The following is a 22438-nucleotide window of genomic DNA, read 5'->3' as shown; positions in this document are numbered from 1 at the left end:
AAATGGGTAACTAAAAGTACCTATTAACAGTATATTCGTGCATCGCTATTAATTTCAATGTAACCATCTAATTTATTGTGATAAAGAAATTTGTGAAAATTGGCGGACAATTAGTGGATACAACCATCTAATTGATCGTGATAAAGAAATTTGTGGAAATTAGTGGATTGACTTAGTAGAGGCGACCGGACTAAACAAGGAGACTAGTCCATGAAATAGAACGAATTATTGGAGCCAGGTTAATTGTTTATAGGTTAAAGTGTATGGAGACCCCCTCAACTATAGCCTCTTCTGAAATGGCCCTCTTTAAGTTTTTTAAAAGGAGAATTTCCTCACTGCGATCGAATAGTATGACCCAGTTGACGGCAATCTGGTGGGTCGTTTGGACGGAGAGAAATAGGATCATATTTCGCAATGGGTCTCCTAGCGCCTACCGGGCTATCGAACGTGTCGCGGCTCTGATCAAGGATTGGACCGACGTTACCTGAATCCGTGTTTTATCTTTGTTTCCCTCTGATTTCCTCTTTTAATTAGGTTATGTTCGTTATTTCGTTTTCCGTTTTACGGATTTGCTTTTGGCATTTTCTGTTTTTTCTGTTTTCTGTTTCGTTGGTGTGGTTAGGAGGCCCTAGTTGCTTCCATCGTATATGCCTAATTCATTTTACTTAATGAATGAAGCAGGTAGCTTGCTACCTATTTCTCAAAAAAAAAATTTCCTCACTGCCCTTCTGAAGGCATGTATTTGCGCAGATGCCCTTAGAAGAGCAGAAATATCACTTTTTTGAAAAATCAATAGTGAAGGGGGATCTCAATCCAAATAAAATAAACATGGAGGGAACAAATTTCAAAATGGCCTATACGACCGAATCTCTCCGTACATTTTTACGTATAGATGTATTAAAATTGGAAGGGATATATAAATGCATAAAAACTCCTAAACTTTAAACTATTGTCAAATGACCCTCTAATTTTTAATTTAGCAACTAGATCTTCTAAAATTATCAAATAGTTTAATTGGTCAATTTTCTCAAGAGTTTGGTAACATATTTTGCAAATCTGATCTGGCAAAGTTTCAAGAATACAACAAATAAAAAAAACCATTTCTTCTCTCTTCGTGATAAAACTAAGATCTACAGATTGAAGAATATACAGATTAAATCCATCTTTCATTTTAATTATTACTTTTCTCAAGCGTTAGAATAAGAAAAGGTGAATTTTAATATATTTTGAAGCTTTGTAAGATCACACGCAAGGCATAGGTCGAAAATGGACATTTAATTAGTAACTTTCCCATAGAGGAAGGGTGATTGAATTATTTGATAATGTTTAGATTGTCTAGTTGTCAAAATTAAAAACTCAAGGATCTATTTGCCTACTCTCTAAAGTTAATTTAGAAAGTGTTTGACATTTTTTTTTTCCTATTAGAAATGAATGCCGCTGGGTATTTTGATAAACCAAATAATTTTGGATAAAAGGAAATGTGTAGTGCACGGCGCTTCGTTTAATTTTTTAACAATAAATTTAATTAAAAATATAAAATAAATAACTTTCAAATTTATGACCTTGAGTACCAATCATCACTTTACCATTTGCATTAGAAACAATTAGTGAGAGATGGATTTTTAATAGATAAATAATATATGAACATTTTTCTAGGCATTTTGAAATAACTCACTTAATTATATTTATATATTTTTTTTATTGAGAGCCCCTCCAAGTCGTTTTTTTTATTTGAGTTTTCATACTTAGTTTAGCTATCAAATTTAATAACTTTATTACTTATTAACCGTTAATTAGTCTTTTTTTATTAAATTTAATAAAATCATCGGTTAATTTGGCAAAAAAATTTATTTTTTCTGACTTAAATCACTTAATTTTAGAGTAAATAAAAAACGGAACGATTCTCATACAAAATAATAAAAATTTAGAAGCAAATTCAGAATTACTTATACGTAAGGATGTCTCCGTACATTCAACTCACTTTCAGTTGTAATCTTACCATTTTACTAATACAAAAGATATCTTTTTTCTACAAATCTTGCTATTAAGGACTAGAAAAAGTGGGATAAAATCGAAAGACCATTAGATAAGAGATTGTAAAGACTATAATTCTTTTAAGTTATAGATTTAGCATTTCTTCTCAAAAAATCTACATTTCTATGTATCGAACATGGCGTTCCCACGTTAATTTGCGCAAAACAGGTTGGGATGGGCCCATTTTTTTTCATTTCAATTCTCCCTACATTCTCTACGTTGATTCTGGTAGAGTTTTTTTTCCTACCCATTCTCCTTTCTGTTTTATTCTCCACGTTAATTTATTTTTAACTTATGAATATTATAAAATTAAAATTTATATTTAATCCATACAATATAAATAATATAAAAAGCTATGTGTAAAAGTTTTATAATTTAAATTTGTATAATGAGATTTTATAAATATAGTATATAAAATTTAATTTTACACCAGATGTCCGAAATATTTCTTTTCCACCACTCTATTTTTTCTGTCTCAACTATAACAAATTATTATTGCCAGCACTAAGTCTATTGGTGCATTGCATCAATTTACACTATATAATGTGTATAATAACACTAGTTGAAATCTCTTCCGGTCTCGATGCTCTGCCCTCTGTTTCTCCTTTATTTATTTTGGTTTGCTCGTGTTTTCTGGGTCTCACGGACCTGGTTTTTGTTCTCTTGTTTTTTTTTCTCTCTTGTTCCCTCGGTTCGGAGGCCCTAACTGCTTCCAAATTGTATGCTAAATTTATTTTGCTTAATGAATGAAGCAGCTAACTGCTACCTATTTCTCAAAAAAAAAAAAAAAAAAAAAAAAAAAAAAAAAAAAAAAAAACTAGTTGAAATCAGATGTGACGCTCCCGGTTGATTTTGACAAATGAGGCTTGGAGTGGAGCCCATCACTTTGTTTTCATCCCAATTCTTCTCTTTGCCCATTCTCCACGTTGATTTGAGCGGAACAAAGGCTAAATGGGGTAGGGTCCATATTTTTTTAGTTGAAATCCAACGTGGTGTTCTCTTGCGCTAATTTGCCCATTCTCCACGTCGGGAGAGGGGGGTGTGGCGGGGTGGGCCCTTTTTTTTATACCACCTAGATTCTCCTTCTCTCTCTCTCTCGTCCTCGATCAATCTCTCTGATCTTTTACTGTACAATATATTTTTAACTAATCAATATTATAAAATTAAAATTTATATTTAATATATACAACATAAATCATATAAAAAGTTATAGATAAAAAAATTACATAATTTAAATGTTATAATAATATTTTAGAAATGTAGAATACAAAATTTAGTTTTAGTAAAGATTTCCGTAGACCGGGTCGGATCTGAATAGTTGATATATTATATTCATACCCTAAAAAAAAGTGAATACTAAAAAAAAATATACCATACCCATTTAAATTCGGATCATGTACATGTCTGGATACTTAAGTTAATAATACACCCATCAGATTTATTTGAAAGGGTTTGGATAGTAACTACCCGTATACTACCCGCTTAAGACTGAGTATGGATCGGGAACGGGTCGGGTTGGGTCTAGATCGAGATAACCATATGCATATATTTTTTATAAATTTTATTAAACAGATTATGGACAAATCATAAACCAGTCACTATAAAAAACTCGTGTTCTAGTTAGTTGCATCCAGTCCAATAAAATTCATTCAAAAAAAATTCAAACAGTGAACAACTAGAATTAAAAAAATGAGTAAAACAAAAAAAAAATAAAAGTTAAGTAAACAAAAAAAAGATGAGGGTTCTCACTAGAATCAAAATATATAGAAATCCTTCATTTATAAGTCCAACTAAAATTGATCCCTCAACTTCAAATTTTTTTATTTACTATCCGGTATTTCGTCGGGTCCAGGCCCGAGTCTGATTCTGAGTTTGGATTTAAAAACTCTTTTAGACTCTACCCATTAGAAGGTCGAGTTCGGGTCGGGTCCAAATCGAGTATGGGTAAGGTATCCGGATCCCTACCCGAAACTTTAATAAATAATTTTTTTTATCCATATACTATTTATTTTTTATCGGGTCCGATTCGAATCCGGCAGGGTCCGGATAGAGTCCAAATCAAGAATGATATATCGAGTATTTTGAACAGCTATAAGTTTTACACCCAGATGGAAAGAAATATTTTGCATCCACTATTTTACAACTACAATAAATTATTATTGGCACCCAGTCTATTAGTGCATTACATATACTAAATAATTTTTTAAAATTTAATATTATAAAATTATAAAATCTACTTTACTAGATACAATCTATACTGTATAAAAAGTTTATGTATAAAAATTTATAGAATTTGAATTTTTATAATTAAGTTTTAAAAATGCGACGTATAAGATGTATTTATACATCCTAATTTCAAATCTGTCGATTCCGCCACGTATCCTGTTGTTTTGACCCATTGCCACCACATCTTGCCGCGAGAGCATGGAACCAGATTGGGATGGGCCCACTTTTTAGTAGACTTAGAAAATCTACAATATTCTATATATCTTCTATATATAAAACGGTCCGTGGAAATTCAATATGGTGCTCCCTTTGCGCAAAACAGGTGGGGATGGGGCCCACTTTTTTTTCCATTTCAATTTTTCACTCTCCCATTCTCTACGTTGATCTGGGTGGAGAGGATTGGGTAAGACCCTTTTTTTTTTTTCCTACCCAATTTATTCTCCTCTCTTTTTCATTCTCCGTTAATCTCTTTCTCATTTTTTGTTGTACAATTTATTTTTTAACTTATATATAGAATATAAATAATATAGAAAGCTATATGTAAAAAATTATATAATTTTAATTTTTATAATGAGATTTTAGAAATATAGTTTATAAAATTTATTTTTACACCCGATATACAAAATATTTTTCCTCCGCCGCTCTATTTTTNTTCTCATTTTTTGTTGTACAATTTATTTTTTAACTTATATATAGAATATAAATAATATAGAAAGCTATATGTAAAAAATTATATAATTTTAATTTTTATAATGAGATTTTAGAAATATAGTTTATAAAATTTATTTTTACACCCGATATACAAAATATTTTTCCTCCGCCGCTCTATTTTTTTTGTCTCAACTACAACAAATTATTACAAGCATCGAGTCTATTGGTGCATTACATCAATTTACACTATATAATGTATGTAGAAACTCTAGTTGAAAGGGAACACGGCGCTCTCAGATTGATTTGGACAAATGAGGGTTGGAGTGGAGCCCACTTTTTTTTCATCACAATTTTTCTCTCTTCTCCATTCTCCACGTTGATATGAGCGGAAGAAAGGGATAAGGAGGGTGAAGCCCACTTTTTTTCAGTTTGAAATTCAATATAGTGTTCTCGTATGGTAATTTGACCCGAAGGAATTAGAGTAGGATCAACCTTCTTTTCTCCATCCCAATTCTCCCATTTCTCTCCCATTCTCCACGTCGGGAGTGGGGTGGGGGTCTTTTTCTTTCCACCATCTGGATTCTCCTTCTCTCTCTCTCTCTCTAGGAGTGGGGTGGGGGTCTTTCTCTCTCTCTCTCTCTCTCTCTCTCTCGACCTCCATCAATCTCTCTGATCTTTTATTGTACAACATATTTTTAACTAATCAATATTATAAAATTAAAATTTATTATTTAATATATACTATATAAATTATATAAAAAGTTATGGATAAAAAATTACATAGTTTAAATTTTTATAATAATATTTTAGAAATGTAGATTACAAAATTTAGTTTTACACTCCGATGGTACGAAATATTTTTCAGTCACCGCTTTATCTTTTCTTCTCAACTATAATAAATTATTATCAGCACCCAATGTATTGGTGCATTACATATACTAAATTATTTTTTAAAATTTAATATTATAAAATTATAAAATCTACTTTGCTAGATACAATCTATATTATATAAAAAGTTTATATATAAAAATTTATAGAATTTAAAATTTTACAACGAAGTTTTAAAAATGCGACATATAAAATGTATTTTTTTAAGAAAATATCTCTAAAAAAATAAGTCTGGCTACTATACTATTAATAATATCAAGTTCTTGCTATTATCAATTTTTCTACCGTAAAATCTATTTTTTTTTATCATTTTTACTCGTTAGATTATACTATTCAGCCAGCCACTTACTCAACCTTAAAGGATCACTATCATCCTCACAGTACATCCTTTCATCCAACAGCTGAAAACTCGATAGTACCAAAAAATTGGTATTGTCGATAGTATAGTAACATAATTTTTTAAAAAATAATATGTTTACAAAAAGTTCAAAATAAAATAAGTTGATGCTCTTATTTCTCATATATTTAAAATTTTTGACTTGTTCTTCATTGATCTTCTTAATTTTTATAATTGATGTTGTTAATTACATATATTAATGATATTATAATTTATAAAAAAAAATATTTGTTGTCGGGACAAATTCGAGATGCCACCAAAAAATAAGTTATCAGACGTAGCGAATTACGAGATTCATTTTTCTAATTTGTTACAGATTCCGGGCGGAGGCGGGAGGAGGGCCGGATCTCCGCGCCGTTTGCATCACTAAATTTGAATCATATAATTGAAAATTTTGATTCAATTGTATGTGATTTGGTACCGAACGGGTCGTCACGAGCGCGTGCGTGAGAAACGCCGTTACGAACACTTAACGGCGCCGTTCTATCTTTCTCGTTACCCTTTCTTCTCCCTTTCTCCCTCGTTCCCCCTACCCTCTCCCTCTCTATCCCCTTCAATGCCCCTCAATGGCGATCTCCGAACCCGGTCCACTCGCAGCGGAGCCGAACCGGATCCCCTTTGCCGTCACCTTCGGCCGGTCCAGCTTCCTCGGCCGCTCCCTCGGCGCCGCGCTCGTCTCTCCCGGCCACTGGACCGTCCGCGTCGCCGATCCCTCCCCTTCTCCCGGTCCGGTCCACCAACCAGGTTCTCTGTAACAACCTGAAGTATTAGTAGTTCAGTAGTTAGCAGAGGAAGGTAATAAAAATGATAACTTTACAAAATGGGAGAGATAAGTGGCCGCAGCAAGTCGAGGAAGGGCGAACCTGGCGGAACTCCGGCGGCGCGAGGTCGCTCGGGTGGAACTCCGGCGGAGCGGCGGAGCTAGGGCATCCTGGATGCTCGGAAGGAGAGGAGGGAGGATCGAAGTAAGAGGGGAAATATCTGGAGAGCGGAGGAAGCGGTAATATTTCGGTAGCGGGTAGCGGGCGATCCGATTCCGGGTCGGATGGAAAATGCGGACCCAATATCCGCAGGATGAAGGTTCCGCGGAGGGAACGAATCGATAACCCTCTGACCCGGGTTACTAGCGGAGCGGATGACCCGATTCCTGGATCGGGTGGAAAAAGCGGACCCACTACCCGCCTGGCTGAGGATAGTGCGGAGAAGGCGACCCGATATTCACTCACCGGTTACAAGAAGCTCATGGACCAGTGAAGCCCAGGCAGGGGCCCATAATAGCGCCAAATAGCGGCCCATCAAGCCCATGCCTCTATTTTTTACAACTTTTGCTGATTCGTGAATTTGAGTTTCACTTGTTGGTGTATTTGGTATATAGTATGAGGACGTTTTGAACGAACTGAGGGCGCAGGCGGAGATGATGGTGTTGGACGCGAACCGGAGGGGTGGTATATGTACGTATCTGGTGTTCTTTTTCGAATGTCAAATACTTTGGGTGATAGTTGCGTTTTTCGGTGTTTGTGGTCCCTTGCATTGGATTCTTGCTTTTGTATGTGATGCTTTGTTTGAATGTAAATGCCTCTTAATTTTTCTTGGTCAATATTCTCCTTCTATCATACTATTTATGATCTTTCTGTAGTTTGTGCTTAAAATCCAAAATTTGTCTATACAACCTTCTAAATAGGGTTGGAGCTCTCTGTTGAAAAATGTATTCAACAGAGATTTGGCAATGATGGGTTATATTAGGCTTCAGTTATAAACAGAAATTAGGAATTTTAAGCTATTAATGTATACAGATGCAAAAATAAATTGAAGTGCTTAACTCCTTTTGGTTATATTCATTTTAGAAAGGAATGATCAAAACCATAAGGACTAGGCATATTCATTACACAAGGTTATTTTTTAAATGCAAATAAGGAAAAGCAGAGGATGTTCAAACATACATTCATTTGCCTCTAGTGAGAACCGTACGTGGCATAGGGAGCAAAACTGCTTTCAGCTAAGAAGCCTCTCTCTTGCTGCACTCAGCACCTTTAAGACTTTCGTCATGTCGCATCGTTCATATGGCAATTCATTCGAGCACGAGAGACTGCAGTCGAACAACAAAACCACGCAATCTCGCACACACTCTTCTTGGTAAGCTATATCATTATCAGCTGAGTGCAGTTTTCTGTCTATAATGTCCATGAGATGTTCAGGAGAAGCAGCGGCAGCGCGAACATATCCGCGAAGGCTCAGACCATCTTTGAACATGTCGTCGACGGGGCTCATTCCAGTGAACATCTCCAGCAGAAGAATTCCAAAGCTGTACACATCGCCGAGCCTAGACGGTTTACAGCCCATTCCATACTCTGCACAACATAAGTCAATTGGAAGAAAAATAATACCAGATTGTCAGGTGAATTCATTTGGATTTGGATTTGGTTCAACTGTTTTCCAAGCCATAGTTTAAAAAACTAAATTTAATCTTTTAGGTTATAAATCGAATCTAAAATAGCAATAGATATGCAGAAATAAAGATCCAGCTCTTGCGTGTTTATTGTTCATAATTAATCAGTTTTTAATAGTAAGCATCAAGCAGTTTATTCTAACTCTAGTATGTCGGTTTTCGTAGCTAATATCTAGTATCCTTTTTATTTCCCACAATATTTTTTTCCTTCTTTTCTACTAATTTTTATACTAAATTTCTAATTTTATTTATTAAACTTATGCTATTCACTTGTTTTTGCTTCAAAAGATAATAAGCAGCAAAAAAAAAAAAAGATATAGTATAGTTAGGAATCAACTGAAAATGTGTTATATTTTTTTTCTGAAATGCCGTAAACCGTGAAAAAAGTTAGTCTTTTATTGCATATTTCTCACCTGGAGGAACATAACCAATAGATCCTTTGATTCCCACAGTGCTGGTAGATGAACGCTCTGATGATTCGTCAGGCGGTTGCTGTAGAAACTTTGCTAACCCGAAATCGCCCACATGCGCCGTCATTTCATTGTCGAGAAGGATGTTGCTGGGCTTAAGATCACAGTGAACAATCGGCACGGACCCTCCATGATGAAGATACTCTAATGCCGAGGCTACGTCGACAGCTATGTTCAACCTCTGGATTAGGCTTAGGCTTCTGAATGGCCTATTCTCGCGTGCATTTGGATGTAGCCACTCTTCTAAGCTTTCATTAGGCATGTACTCAAAAAGCAAGGCCTTGAAATCGTTACCGCGGTGATCCAAACTAGAGCACGATGTAAGAATTTTAACAAGATTTCGATGTCGAATGCTTCTCAGGGCCTCACATTCAGACATAAAACTCTTGAAAGCCCCATGCTGTTGAAGGTTCAGCACTTTCACTGCGACAATGTTGGCGTTTTCATAGTTCATGGCGGCTTTATAAACCGACCCAAAACTTCCTGTGCCAATCAGATTATCTGAAGAGAACCCATTTGTAGCTCTGAAGATCTCATCGTATGATACTTTCATGTGTCGGTTTCTAAAGGAAAACCTCAACAGTGGCCTTCTTCGAGAGTTTTTTATCAACTGATATATCCCAAGCAAGCCCACGATTATAATCAAACACAAAATTGCTCCACCTATGGGAATGAGTATTACCTTGAGTTTATAATCATAGTGATGTTTTACTGCAAAGACATCTGAAGTGCATTTCGGCAAGTGTAATTCTGGAATTCCGCCACAGAGTTTAGGGTTTCCGATAAGCGAGACTTCGCTTACATTCTTAAAAACCCCTTTCATCGGCACTGGACCCTCGAAACTGTTGAAGGAGAGATTCAAGTATTTTAGATCCGGGAGCTCTTCAAGGAATGCGGGTATTTGGCCCGAGTAGAAGTTTTTTGAGAGATCAAGCGCCTTAAGACCTCTTGAATTGCTAATGGAGGAAGGAATGGACCCTTGAAATAAGTTATTCTCTAAATAAAGAATTTCCAAGATTGTGCATTTGCCAATGGTGTCTGGAATCTCACCAGAAAGCCTATTATTTGAGAGATCAAGCGTCCCGATATTTATCAAGTTGCCCACTTCCAACGGTAATGAACCGTTAAGTAAATTATGCGACAAGTCAAGGAAGTTTGTGAGCGATGAAAGGCTCAAAACTTCTCGCGGAATGCTACCGCTTAGCCTATTATTTGATAGATTTAACAACTCTAGCATTAACATGTTGCTTAATGTCGGTGGAATGGCTCCTTCAAATTCGTTGCTGCCGAGATAGAGCTTGTCCATTAGCGTTAGGTTGCCCAAGGTCGGAGGAATTTCGCCCGAGAGCATGTTGTCCGACAGATCCAAGCGCTGTAATTTCCAAAGATGACTGATTTCTATAGGAATGGTGCCTCGAAGGTCACTACCACTCACGTCAAGAACAGTTAGATTGATGAGTTTCTCAATCTCAGTAGGTATAATTCCTGATATGTGGTTGTTGGCGAGTGCCAAAATATTAAGACTAGTGGAAAGATTGAATATTGATTTGGGCATCATGCCTTGAAGTAGATTGTCTCCTAGATCCAACACTCGGAGACTGGTGCAGTTGGTCAGTGCTGTAATGAAGCTCCACTCATTGGGCTTCCTGGCTTCGAGTCGATTGATGGCTAGTGCGAGCCATGAGAGACTCTGCAAGGCTCCAAGGCTCGAAGGTATAGTGCCGTGGAATGCATTGGCCGATAGCTCAAGGTGGTTGAGCTTAGAAGCATTGGACAAGGATGCTGGAATTCGCCCCTCGAGCTGATTATTATACATACGAAAGACTTGAAGGTTTGGAAGAGCATTTCCGATGTCCGAGGGTAGAGTTCCCTCGAGTTGGTTATAAGGGAGTTCTAAGGTCTTTAGGGATGATAGATTGTAAAGGGTTGGCGGTATTTCTCCTGTTAAGTTGTTCATCCCGAGACTGAGATATTCGAGAGATGAAAGTCGTCCGAGCGAGATTGGGATCGTCCCGGAGAGATAATTATAAGAGCAGTCCAGTCGAGAGAGGAATGGAAGTTCTGCAAAGTGGGGAATTTCACCATGAAGTTTGTTTTGTCGTAGCAAAAGCATGTTCAGAGAGGAGAGATTTGCGAGAGTGGGCGGAATGGTTCCTGTGAGACTAGTGGATTGGATTGCAAGTGTCTTCAAGGAGAGAAAGCTACCGAAGGATGGAGGAATGGCTCCTGACAAGTTATTGTTATCTAAAGACAGAACTACTAAGGAGGAGAGGTTGCCAAGTGAATCTGGGATTGTCCCTTGTAACATGTTTTGATTCAGGAGAAGATCTCTAAGACCGGAAAGACGCGATAGAGTTGGCGGGATCTCGCCGTTGAGATTATTACCTCTCAAGTTGAGTAGTCGAAGATTAGAGCAATTGCCGAGCGAAGACGGGATCGTTCCGCCAAGAGAATTCACACTCAGGTTGAGATATCGCAGCCGGCGTAGGCTGCCTACCTCCTCCGGGATGCTTCTGTCTAGCATGTTGTCGGACAGGTCGATCCTCTGGAGGAATGTGAGGTTGGCTACGGCGGGCGATATGAGACCGGCTAGGCGGAGAGACTTGAGGTCGAGGGCCGTGACCCGGTCGGGATGGTGGCGGCCGCAGGAGACACCGCGCCACCTGCAGTAGTGAAGAGAGCCGTTGTTCCACGAGGAGAGCGCTCCGAACGGATCGTCGTCGACGAGGGACTTGAAGGAGAGGAGGGCGGCGCGGTCGGATGCAGCTGGTTGGATCCCGAGAGTGGCGTACTGGGCGGTGGAGATCACATACAGCAGAATGATGAGAAAAATTAGTGCATGGAAGCCTTCCATTCTATGAACTAAGACGAGAGAAAGCTAAAGCTATAGCAATCCTGCAGCACCCAGCTCTTCGCTAGTATTTGTTGTTGGCAACTGGATATATAATAAACTAAACTAAATCCCATGCTTAGTCAAAAAGCCAACAGTTGTAGTAAGGAGGTAAAACCATGGTGTGTGAATTCTTTTGTGCCTAGTGATGCGTGCAATTAATACTTCTGCAAAATGTCACTAATGGTAGTTGGCTAAAAAAAGTGAATAGCTAGTATCCGAGAATTTAAATTCGGAATTTGGTTGTTTTATATTTTAGCTTTGCGGACAGCTAAAAGCAGCTATCTCTATTTGTTGTTGAATATTCGTGCACTATAACAAATAAATGAAGTGGATAGCTATAGGGGTGGCAATTCAGTTTGCTGTTCACGAGCCAGCTCGTGTTCGGCTTGAAATGACCTCGAGATCGAATCGCTCGTTCAGTAAACGAGTCGAACATAAGCTGAATTTTTCATCCCGTTTAATAAATGAGCCGAACACGAGTTGGGGTCAGTTTGCTAGGGGTAGCAATCCGGCTCGCTGTTCACGACCTAGCTCGTGTTCGACTCGTAATGAGCTCGAGATCGAATCGTTCGTTTAGTAAGCGAGCCGAGCACGAGCTGAATTTTTCAGCTCGTTTAATAAACAAACCGAACACGAGCTGGGGTCAGTTCGTTCGTGTCAGCTCGTTCGTGTTCGGGTCGATAACAGCTCGAATACATATAATTTATATTTATATATATATTTATATAGACAAATAAATAATTATATATATATATATATATATATTTATTTATTATTTGATTTTTAGCCAAAAAAATATAAAGCCGAGCTCAATTATAAAAACACCTATTTATATGTAAAGTTTCAACAATTAAATTAAAGTCTAATGAGTAAGATTTTTTAAATTTATTTTTTATATGGATCCAATCTAATCAATTTAATTTATTATTCGTTGGTCAGCTCGTGGATTAGCTCGTGAGCCAGCTTGTATTCAGCGCGTTAATAAACAGACCGAACACGAGCTAAATTTTTCGACTCGATATTTTAATGAGCCAGCTCGTGCTCGGCTCGTTGACACCCCTAGATAGCTAAGACTATCTAGTTATAGTTGTTCGTTTGAGCATTGCAAAAAATGAATGCAGTGAGTAGCTAGAAGCACCTACTAACTAGTAAATTCGTGCACTGCATTGCTATTTTAATACAACCATCTGTTGTCGTGCGATAAAGAAATTGGTGGGTTGACGTCATTAGAGGTGACGGGAGTAAACGAGGAGACCAGACCGGAGTAAATGAGGGGTATATTGGTGGGTTGACGTCATTACATTTGACGGGAGTAAACGAGGAGGCTAGACCGGAGTAAATGAGGAGACTAGTGGACGAAACAGAACAAATTATTATTATTATTTTTTTTGAGAGATAGATAGTATGTTATCCGCTTTATTTATTTTATTTAGAAATAATTTTAGTTAGAAATATGAATCAATTAGGATTCGAACTTGGGACCTCGGGTGCCAACCATCAAGCCCATTGCCATTTGCGGTAGGTACGGTCGGTAATATTATTCGATGTTAATTTTTCCGAAAAAAGCCATGCTAGACATATATATCAAAAAGGAGTATATGATATACATTTCATTCATTTAATGGATGAAATAATTTCACTAGTCACTTGATGCAATTAGTAAGTGACATTCCATCTATTGGTAGATGAGATATATGATGTACACTTCCTTTGAAGTGTACAAGTAGTTTTTTTTCCAAAAAAAATAATGCTACTAATATACCACAAAATAGGGTGTATATCTTACACTCATTTTATTCTAAGGTTATTAATTCTCTACACTTGTCTAATTGGAAGGAATATACGCATAAAAACTCCTAAACTTTAAACTTGTGATTTGATAAGAGGAAATTGCCAAAATAATCAGGAGCGAAGGCAAAAATTCAAACGATTAAATTAACGAGTTTTTGGCTCCCTAATATCCAACTGACCAATTAATTTAATCGTTTGAATTTTTTTTAGTAGTATTTGATTTTTCGTTTTGATGAGCCTCGTTTTGGGGAATTCATGGAATAATGAATTACTACAAAAAAAAATTCAAACGATTAAATTAACGAGTTTTTGGCTCCCTAATATCCAACTGACCAATTTGAATATACGCATAAAAACTCCTAAACTTTAAACTATTGTCAAATGACCCTCTAATTTTAAATTTAGCAGCTAGATCTTCTAAAATTATCAAATAGTTTAATTGGTCAATTTTTTCAATAGAAGTTACTAATTAAAAAGCCATTTTGATAGCATGTTTTACAGATCTGTTCTTGCGAAGTTCCAAAAACATAAAAAAAACCAAACCTATTTCTTTTCTTTTTGTGATAATACTAAGATATAAGGCGTGAAGAATATACAAACTAAATACATCTTGCATTTTAATTTATTGCTTTCTTCAAGCGTTAGAATAAAAAAGGCAGATTTTAATATGTTTTGAAGCTTCACAAGTTCACATGCAATAAATTTGTTGAAAATGGACATTTAGTTAGTAACTTTCGTATATAGGAAGGAAGGGAGTCATTGAATTATTTGATAATATTTAAAGTGTCTAATTGTCAAAATTAAAAACTTAGGGATCTATTTGTCAAAGCTCTAAAGTTTAAAAGTGTTGTACTTTTTTTTTTACTAGAAATGAGCACTGCCAGGTGTTTAAATAAACCATATAATTTTTAGGAATAATTGCTTATATAACCCTAAAAAAATTCGAACTTTCTTATTTAGGCTAATATATAAAATACTATTTTAACTTTCCAAGTTCTTTCAAATATATTTCTAAAGTTAAATTTTGATCTACCATCACCAACTTTTCTTTATTTGCCTGAGGCTAGAGGCAAAAAATGACTTTTTGTCCTTTCAAATATACCCTTCTATCGTCGCTCAAAAAAGATATTTTGACTTTTTTTTAAGATTAATTGCATATCGCTCCCTATAAACATATCGAATAGTAGATATATCCTTATAAAGTTTAACTTTTCATTTTCATCCCTACAAAAGTCTAATGATATTCATATTTGTTCTTCTGGTTTGTTTCGTAAGAGCACTTTTCATTTTTTAACAGTAAATAAGTAAAATGATATTTCTGTCATCACAAATATATCCCTCCAAAGTCCTAACTATTAGAATTATACAAAAATATCCTCCCAAAAGTCATCATCTCACTTTGTAAGTGAATAGGATTATTATAATATAATTAGGGTAGAAAGGTCAATTTATCTCATTCATTAACCATGATTAAGTATTGTACCTATGGTTAACTATATTTTCTAACGGATTCTAACAGTAGGAGTATATTTAAAAATATTAGGACTTTTAATTGTAAGGAATAAAAATAAAAAGTTGAACTTTGTAGGAATATATCTGCTATTCGATATGCTTATATGGAGCTGTATTCTATTAACCCTTTTTTTAAAACTTTAATAGAAATTTAATTCGGATTAAACCTGAGAGGACTTAACAGGTACTAACAGCTGAGATAATTTTGAATAACGAAAAAATATACGAGTGGTATATTTGAAATAAAAAAACCAGAGGTATATAACATATGAGTAAAGCTACTGTCCTTTTAAGAGTATAACAGCCTTGGTCCTCCCAATTTTATAGCCATTGATCTTGCTTTGAGATCCGGTCCCGCTGGCATGGGTTTGTGCGGAGTTAACGGAGCACGTCCGTTAACGGAGAGGGGTAAATCGCAAAGCTAAGCCAAAAAAAAAAAAATCCATCGCCCATCTATGCTCACAGCAAAAAGTAGGGTTTCTAAAGCCTATCCTCCATTTTTTGCTCATTTCCCTCTTCTTCCTCTCCCGGTTTTCCTCTTCCGTCGCGACCAACTTCGCTACTCGGATTCGGTGCTCGGACGTGCTCTGAAGCCTCTTTCTCCTTCGCCTTCGCTCGGATCAAACATTCAAATTGGTGAGTTTTCTTTGTTTTTCGATTTCTATGGAACTTCTTTCATGGTAGATCTACTTAGCTTGATTTCAATCAAGAAGCATTCTTCCCTCTCCTTTTGCTGAGAAAATCAAGATATTATTTGTATCTTCTCTTATATTCTTTAACAGTCTCTTGATATTACCAGTTTATTAACATTTACAAAGTTGTATGGTAATTCTTTGCATACATATGTATATATATATTTTGTAGATCATTATATTAATGGAACTTTCAAGGCCCATAAACACCTCTCATGAAGGGGAAGGTGCATCTGTAATTGGTTCTTCCAATTTAGAGGCTACTAATGATGAGGAAGATATACTTGGTGATGAGACTCTACTGAGTGTGAGCATTAGGGGGGAAAGAGAAAATGATTCTTATGAAAATCAGAGAAATCAACAACAACAATTAGAAGAAATGAGCCAAGAGGAATCTGCAATCGATGAACCATTTTTGGGTCAAATTTTTTCTAATGCGGAGAAAGCAAAGGATTTCTACAATATCTATGCCTTTAAAACAGGATTTAGTATAAGAAAGCAAAGTCATTATAAAGCAAAAAAGCTTGAAGGTATGGTAACAACTTTGGTATACACTTGTTCGAAAGAAGGACAATCGAAGCGTCAAACAAATGAAATGGGAAACAATGTTGCTTCTTCTCAAACCAATCGAACACCACAAAAGGAATTTCCATTTAGACGATGTGGGTGTAAAGCACACCTGAGATTAAAAATGGTTGAAGGAGGAAAGTGGATGGTCATGAGTTTTAATAAAGAGCATAATCATGACTTGATTGTAAGTCCTTCAAAGGCTCGTTTTTTTCGCTCACACCGCTCAATCACCAATGAACAAAAAGAAATGATAAACATGTTAAGTGAGCAAAACATTTCTACTTCACAAATTATGTCATTCTTAGCTGCAAGAGAGGGAGGAATGAAAAATATTCACTTCACTCGAAAGGACTTAAGTAATGCAATCGTTGAGCAAAATAGAAGGCTCATTGGGATTGACGTGGCAAGTGTTCTTAATTATTTTCGGGAGCTTCAACAAAAGGGTCCATCATTTTTGTGGCAAGTGTTCTTAATTATTTTCGGGAGCTTCAACAAAAGGATCCATCATTTTTCTATGCCATAGATGTTGACGAGGAACAAACAACACGTAATTTATTTTGGGTTGATGGGAGATCAAGAATGGCGTATCAATCCTTTTCGGATGTCATAAGCTTCGACACAACATATTGCACCAACAAATATAGCATGCCTTTTGCACCGTTTGTAGGCGTTAATCATCATAAGCAATCTATCTTCTTTGGATGTGCTTTACTAAGAGATGAGACCGCCAATACCTTTTGTTGGTTGTTTAAAACTTGGCTAAAAGCAATGTTCGACTGTCATCCTGGGGCCATTATTACGGATCAAGATCCTGCCAAGAGAAAGGCAATCAAGCTAATATTTCCAAACACTGTTCATAGGTGCTGCCAATGGCATATCATAAGAAAAGCAAGAGAGCACCTAGGGGTTCTCTATGGCTCAAAAAGAGGTTTCAAAGATGACTTGGAATCATGTATAAACAATAGCTTGACTGTTGATGAATTTGAGAGTGAATGGGCATCTATGCTTGAAAAGTACGATTTGCTTGATAATAGTCATCTTTGTTTTCTATGGAATTGCCGTCATCAATAGGCTCCTGCATATTTTCGAAGTACTTTCTTTGCAAACATGTCTACCTCGCAACGTAGCGAAGGTATGAATGCGCTTTCAAAAATTTTTTTGGACTCTCACACCTCAGCATATAAATTTGTAATTCAGTTTGAAAAGATAGTGTCAAGTAGATACAAAAAGGAGGATGAGGAAGAATTTAAAATGAAAGACGGGGAGGCTACTTTGTGGACCTTGGATCCAATTGAAGAGCGAGCTCGTGAAGTATACACAAAAAAGGTTTTTGCCGACTTTAGAGACCAGTTGAAGGTACTCACAGGTTATAGATTTGTTGAAGTAGAGAAAAACACATTCAAAGTATTCTCTATAGAAAAACCTTCTATCTCCAAACAACGAATTTATTCTTATATAGTTATTGTTGACAAAGATGAGGATATAGTGTCTTGCAATTGTAAAATGTTCGAATTTGCAGGGATATTGTGTGCTCATGCTCTCAAAGTCATGCATTTTATAGGAATACATTACATTTCGAAAAAATATATCTTGAAAAGATGGACAAAAGAAGCTAAAAGTGGCACAGTACTTGATAGTGTGGGAATTGTAGCAGTTGGTGAATCATCCAACAATCAAGCACAATGGCTTCAAGCAGTTAGCTTACAATGTCAAAAATTCATATATGAAACTACAAAGAATTATAAGGCATATACTATGGGAACAGAAAAGTTGAAATCGATTATTGAAGAACTTTCAACAATTAACCAAGAACCTGAAAGTCAAAAAGGATCAAAATCTGATTTGAATCCTAGTCATCAACAGATTTTCATTTCACAAACAAGTCATGTAAATGCTAATTCAGAAAAACAGATTGTAAAAGATCCGCCACAATCACAGTGCAAAGGAAAAGGAAAGCCTCAACGACTTAAGCCACCTGCCGAAAAGAATGCCAAGAAGTCACGAACTTGTGCAAATTGTCAAAAGAAAGGCCATAACATCAAAACTTGCAAAGAGGTAATTATTCTCCTTTTTGACTGTTTTCTAAGATAATTTGGAAGTTTTTTCTAATATAATTAATATTTAATATGCTAATTTTGGATTGTTATATTGCGGTTACCAAAGAACGTGGCAAATTTTGTACTAGATTCAAGTGATAGCTATAAAGAGAGTGAGGAGGAGAACTAGATGATGCCAATTGGATGGAATTGGCATCATCTAGTGCAGCAGCAAAATTTTAAATGTATGATGATGAAATTGTTGTAATTTTCAAGTAGTTAAATATGTATTCAATTGCATTAGTGTTTATCTCTTTGATGTTTTTTTCAAGCAGTTAATTTTCAGCATTAGATGAGTATTTTCTAAATGCAAGAAGAATTTGAAGACCTATGAGCTTTCTCTGAAGAACTTAGAAATAGGCCTTCTCCTGTTGCGGTTACATGCAAATCTAAGTGGGTAACATTAGGTATTACTCAATGATGCTACATGCTTGAGATGCTACAGTCTAATATATGCGTCTAGTTTGTATAGTATTTCCTGATTAATATAGTATGGATGAATACTCTCATTTGTTGCTGTTTGTTATGTTGCAAATGTTGTCCTTTCCAAATTTACCTTCACCTTGTTAACTGGTGAGTTTGCCATTTTGTGCAGGTAAAGGAACTTCATGAGGAAAAGAAGCTGTGATCAGACCATCAGAACATGCAGAAGAGTCGCAAGGTCGAGTGTTCTGTGGTGGGAGTTCGCAGAGTTTCTCTAGGAGGCTTGAAGATACTAATGAAGCTTCATCCATCATAATCAAAGCTATTGAACTTTTAAGTCCAAGATAACGAATACCTAAAATATGTATAGTATTTATATTTTGTTTTGGAAACCAGATATCATTGTGATGAGAAGTAATAGTTAGACGAGAAAAGAGATGATGTATGAGGTTTCGGCTCATTTGGAGTAACTATGTCTGGATAGGCTCTATAACTCTGTAATGTTTGTAATTTGGCTGTGAGCCTGTTAAAATGTTTCACATCCTAGGTGATTTTTGATTATGTAAATTGTATCTGATCATATAGTTTTCTTAGATGCTACATCTATAGTAGTTACATAGTTGCTGAAGTATTCCTTGTTTTTTCTGCGATGTTATCACTGCAGCCACAACTCTCATGATGTTCCCATAGCCTTATGTAGATTGAACACTCTTGAATTGAGATTCTAGGGATTAGCTTACATGGAACATGCATTACGAAAAATACTGGCACAGGATTACCTTGCTCCCAGGTGCTCGCACTAATTTCTCAAATTGACGTTTGTTTCTCTTTAAAGCAGTGGTCTAAGCACTGACCGAGAAGTTACTCACATATCTCATCAAGTACTAAAAATCATAGAGACAGAGAATGTGTAAATTACTGTATGTATGTCAATTTTGATGTTAAAAGAATAGTAGTTAAACCTGCTACTGTAATCTGCTGCTGAAAATATGTGAAACCTCCGGCTGAAACCTGTTGCTGAAAATATGTGACACCTACTGCTAAAACCTGCTGCTGAACTGCATTTCAAACATACCAGAACTGCATTTCATTCATTGAAGCTAATATTTTCTATTACACCAAAAGTCGATATTTAAAATCACAAATCAAAACTAAAGCTACAATATTTCCATTACATCCAATTGCAGACTTTAAAGTCCAATTACATCCATTACATCCAACAGAATTTAAAATCCAAAGAGAAACTTAATGTATATCAATAGCACAAGAACAATTATGATGTATGCCTTTCTTTCGACATCAGCTCTATCCGCATTAATTTGATCTTTCAGCACTTGCATTTGATCAGCTACTTTTGCTTCTAACTTGTTAATACGTTCGATTACCCATTTATCTGACAATTTGCTATGCATATGTTGAGACTCAGGAACCGAACTACTCTCCATTTTCAAAAGGTTAGAACTTGAGGCTTCAGATAATTCTTTGTTCCTTACTTCTTTATCGACCCTTTGGAAGAAATTACAATAATTCACTTTTTCACTGCCGTAGTTGGGGCATCCATAGAATTGCATCCCCCTGGTTTTTGGTTTTTGCGATACTCGTAAAACTGCTATTTCATCGCATTGCACCGAATAACTTCATCGTTGTAGAAAGCTCTTTTAGAATATGCCATTGATTACCTATAAAAAGAAATATGCAAAGAGTTATACTACAACATCTTTGCTATGAAATGGTAACAGAAATTTTTGCTCTGTTTTGGGTGTAAAGAATTAGTGAAAGTACGAAGGGAAGAAAATAGGAAACCAAATTTTGATATTCAAAAAATGAAATGATCATCAAAGAATTCATAAGAAACAAATACAAATTAATAAACTTGATTTTCCTCTTGACAAATAATATCTTGATTTTCTCAGCAAAAGGAGAGGGAAGAATGCTTCTTGATTGAAATCAAGCTAAGTAGATCTACCATGAAAGAAGTTCCATAGAAATCGAAAAACAAAGAAAACTCACCAATTTGAATGTTTGATCCGAGCGAAGGCGAAGGAGAAAGAGGCTTCAGAGCATGTCCGAGCACCGAATCCGAGTAGCGAAGTTGGTCGCGACGGAAGAGGAAAACCGGGAGAGGAAGAAGAGGGAAATGAGCAAAAAATGGAGGATAGGCTTTAGAAACCCTACTTTTTGCTGTGAGCATAGATGGGCGATGGATTTTTTTTTTTGGCTTAGCTTCGCGATTTACCCCTCTCCGTTAACGGGCGTGCTCCGTTAACTCTGCACAAACCCATGCCAGCGGGACCGGATCTCAAAGCAAGATCAATGGCTATAAAATTGGGAGGACCAAGGCTGTTATACTCTTAAAAGGACAGTAGCTTTACTCCTTTACTCTATAACATATTTCAAAAGTTTTAAGTAGTATATAGATAATTATCCCTAATTTTTAGATAAAAGGAAAAATATGGTGCGCTGAGTTCTACCCTTTCTTTATTTTTTTTAGAAATAAGTTTAGTTCAAAATATGAAATAAGTAGACTACTAGTTTGGTGGGACATTAAAGTTCCTGCCATTGCTTTACCAACTGCGCTAATAACTTCCCATGAAAGGTAAGATTTTTAATAGATAGAAATATATAAATATCTCGTTGAGCATTCTGAAATAACACCCTCAATTATATTTATATTTTTTTGGATTGAGAGCTCCTCCATGTCTATTTGTTTTTAATTTGAGTTTTCATACTAAGTTAAGCTAAAAATTTTATCAAATTTAATAACTCTTTTATTTATTAACCATTAATTATTATATTTTTATTAAATTTGAAAAAATCAGCAGTTAATTTGATAAAAAAAAAAAAAAAATTTCTAACTAGGATTACTTAATTTTCTAATTTGAATATGCCTAGTCTTTATTTGCACTTGTTACTCTATCACTAAGCTTCTACTTCTGCTCCTAATCCATCTTTATTCTTGGCAGATGTAACACTACAAGGGCTCCGCCGCAGTCGCCTTCGACGGCTCCCGCGACGCGGTGCTCGGCGACGAGTCCGTGCCCTACCCCGATAAGGTCCCTGCCCCATTTCCCGATCTGGGTTTCTTTCTAAAAATTTGATTTTGATTCGTGAATTTGAGTTTGATTTGGTGGTGTATCTGGTATATTGTATGCGGACGTTTTGGACGAGCCGAGGGCGCAGGTGGAGATGATGGTGTTGGACGCGAACGGGAGGGGTGGTATATGTACGTATCTGGTGTTCTTTTTGGAATGTCAAATACTTTGGTGATGGTTGTGTTTTTCGGTGTTTGTGGTTCCTTGCAATGGATTCTTGCTTTTGTATGTGACGCCTTGTTTGAATGTAAATAGCT

At 36.0% G+C, this 22438-nt stretch overlaps 3 protein-coding genes and 1 long non-coding RNA gene across 4 annotated transcripts; 1 reads left to right on the top strand and 3 right to left on the bottom strand.

The window, feature by feature from the left end:
- On the bottom strand, positions 8189–9584 carry LOC109710333 (probable LRR receptor-like serine/threonine-protein kinase At3g47570). Its single transcript, XM_020232845.1, has 2 exons — positions 9056–9584; positions 8189–8544 (listed from the first exon to the last, which is right to left on the bottom strand). The coding sequence occupies exons 1-2, from the start codon at positions 9564–9566 to the stop codon at positions 8189–8191; spliced, it is 867 nt and encodes a 288-aa protein (XP_020088434.1). The 5' UTR covers positions 9567–9584.
- Positions 9605–11966, bottom strand: LOC109710331 (receptor kinase-like protein Xa21). Its single transcript, XM_020232841.1, has 2 exons — positions 9795–11966; positions 9605–9613 (listed from the first exon to the last, which is right to left on the bottom strand). The coding sequence occupies exons 1-2, from the start codon at positions 11964–11966 to the stop codon at positions 9605–9607; spliced, it is 2181 nt and encodes a 726-aa protein (XP_020088430.1).
- Positions 17647–19701, top strand: LOC109710813 (protein FAR1-RELATED SEQUENCE 1-like). Its single transcript, XM_020233587.1, has 3 exons — positions 17647–18625; positions 18725–18779; positions 19262–19701. The coding sequence occupies exons 1-3, from the start codon at positions 17678–17680 to the stop codon at positions 19276–19278; spliced, it is 1020 nt and encodes a 339-aa protein (XP_020089176.1). The 5' UTR covers positions 17647–17677; the 3' UTR covers positions 19279–19701.
- LOC109710812 lies at positions 20162–21453 on the bottom strand. Its single transcript, XR_002216446.1, has 2 exons — positions 21100–21453; positions 20162–20768 (listed from the first exon to the last, which is right to left on the bottom strand). It is a non-coding gene; the product is annotated as an uncharacterized LOC109710812 (long non-coding RNA).

Source organism: Ananas comosus, linkage group 5 (assembly GCF_001540865.1).
Source record: "Ananas comosus cultivar F153 linkage group 5, ASM154086v1, whole genome shotgun sequence".
Taxonomy (NCBI): Eukaryota; Viridiplantae; Streptophyta; class Magnoliopsida; order Poales; family Bromeliaceae; genus Ananas; species Ananas comosus.
Note: the sequence above shows the minus strand (reverse complement) of the source record. Positions and strands in the feature narration are given on the sequence as shown.

Bases quoted from the DNA above. Each gene is read 5' to 3' on its own strand.
- LOC109710333 (XM_020232845.1), bottom strand. From the start codon at position 9,566: ATGAACTATGAAAACGCCAACATTGTCGCAGTGAAAGTGCTGAACCTT. The intron at 8,545-9,055 runs GTGAGAAATATG...TATGTTGTGCAG, and splicing joins TATTGGTTATGTTCCTCCAG to AGTATGGAATGGGCTGTAAA.
- LOC109710813 (XM_020233587.1), top strand. From the start codon at position 17,678: ATGTCTACCTCGCAACGTAGCGAAGGTATGAATGCGCTTTCAAAAATT. The intron at 18,626-18,724 runs GTAATTATTCTC...GTTATATTGCGG, and splicing joins ACATCAAAACTTGCAAAGAG to TTACCAAAGAACGTGGCAAA.
- LOC109710331 (XM_020232841.1), bottom strand. From the start codon at position 11,966: ATGGAAGGCTTCCATGCACTAATTTTTCTCATCATTCTGCTGTATGTG.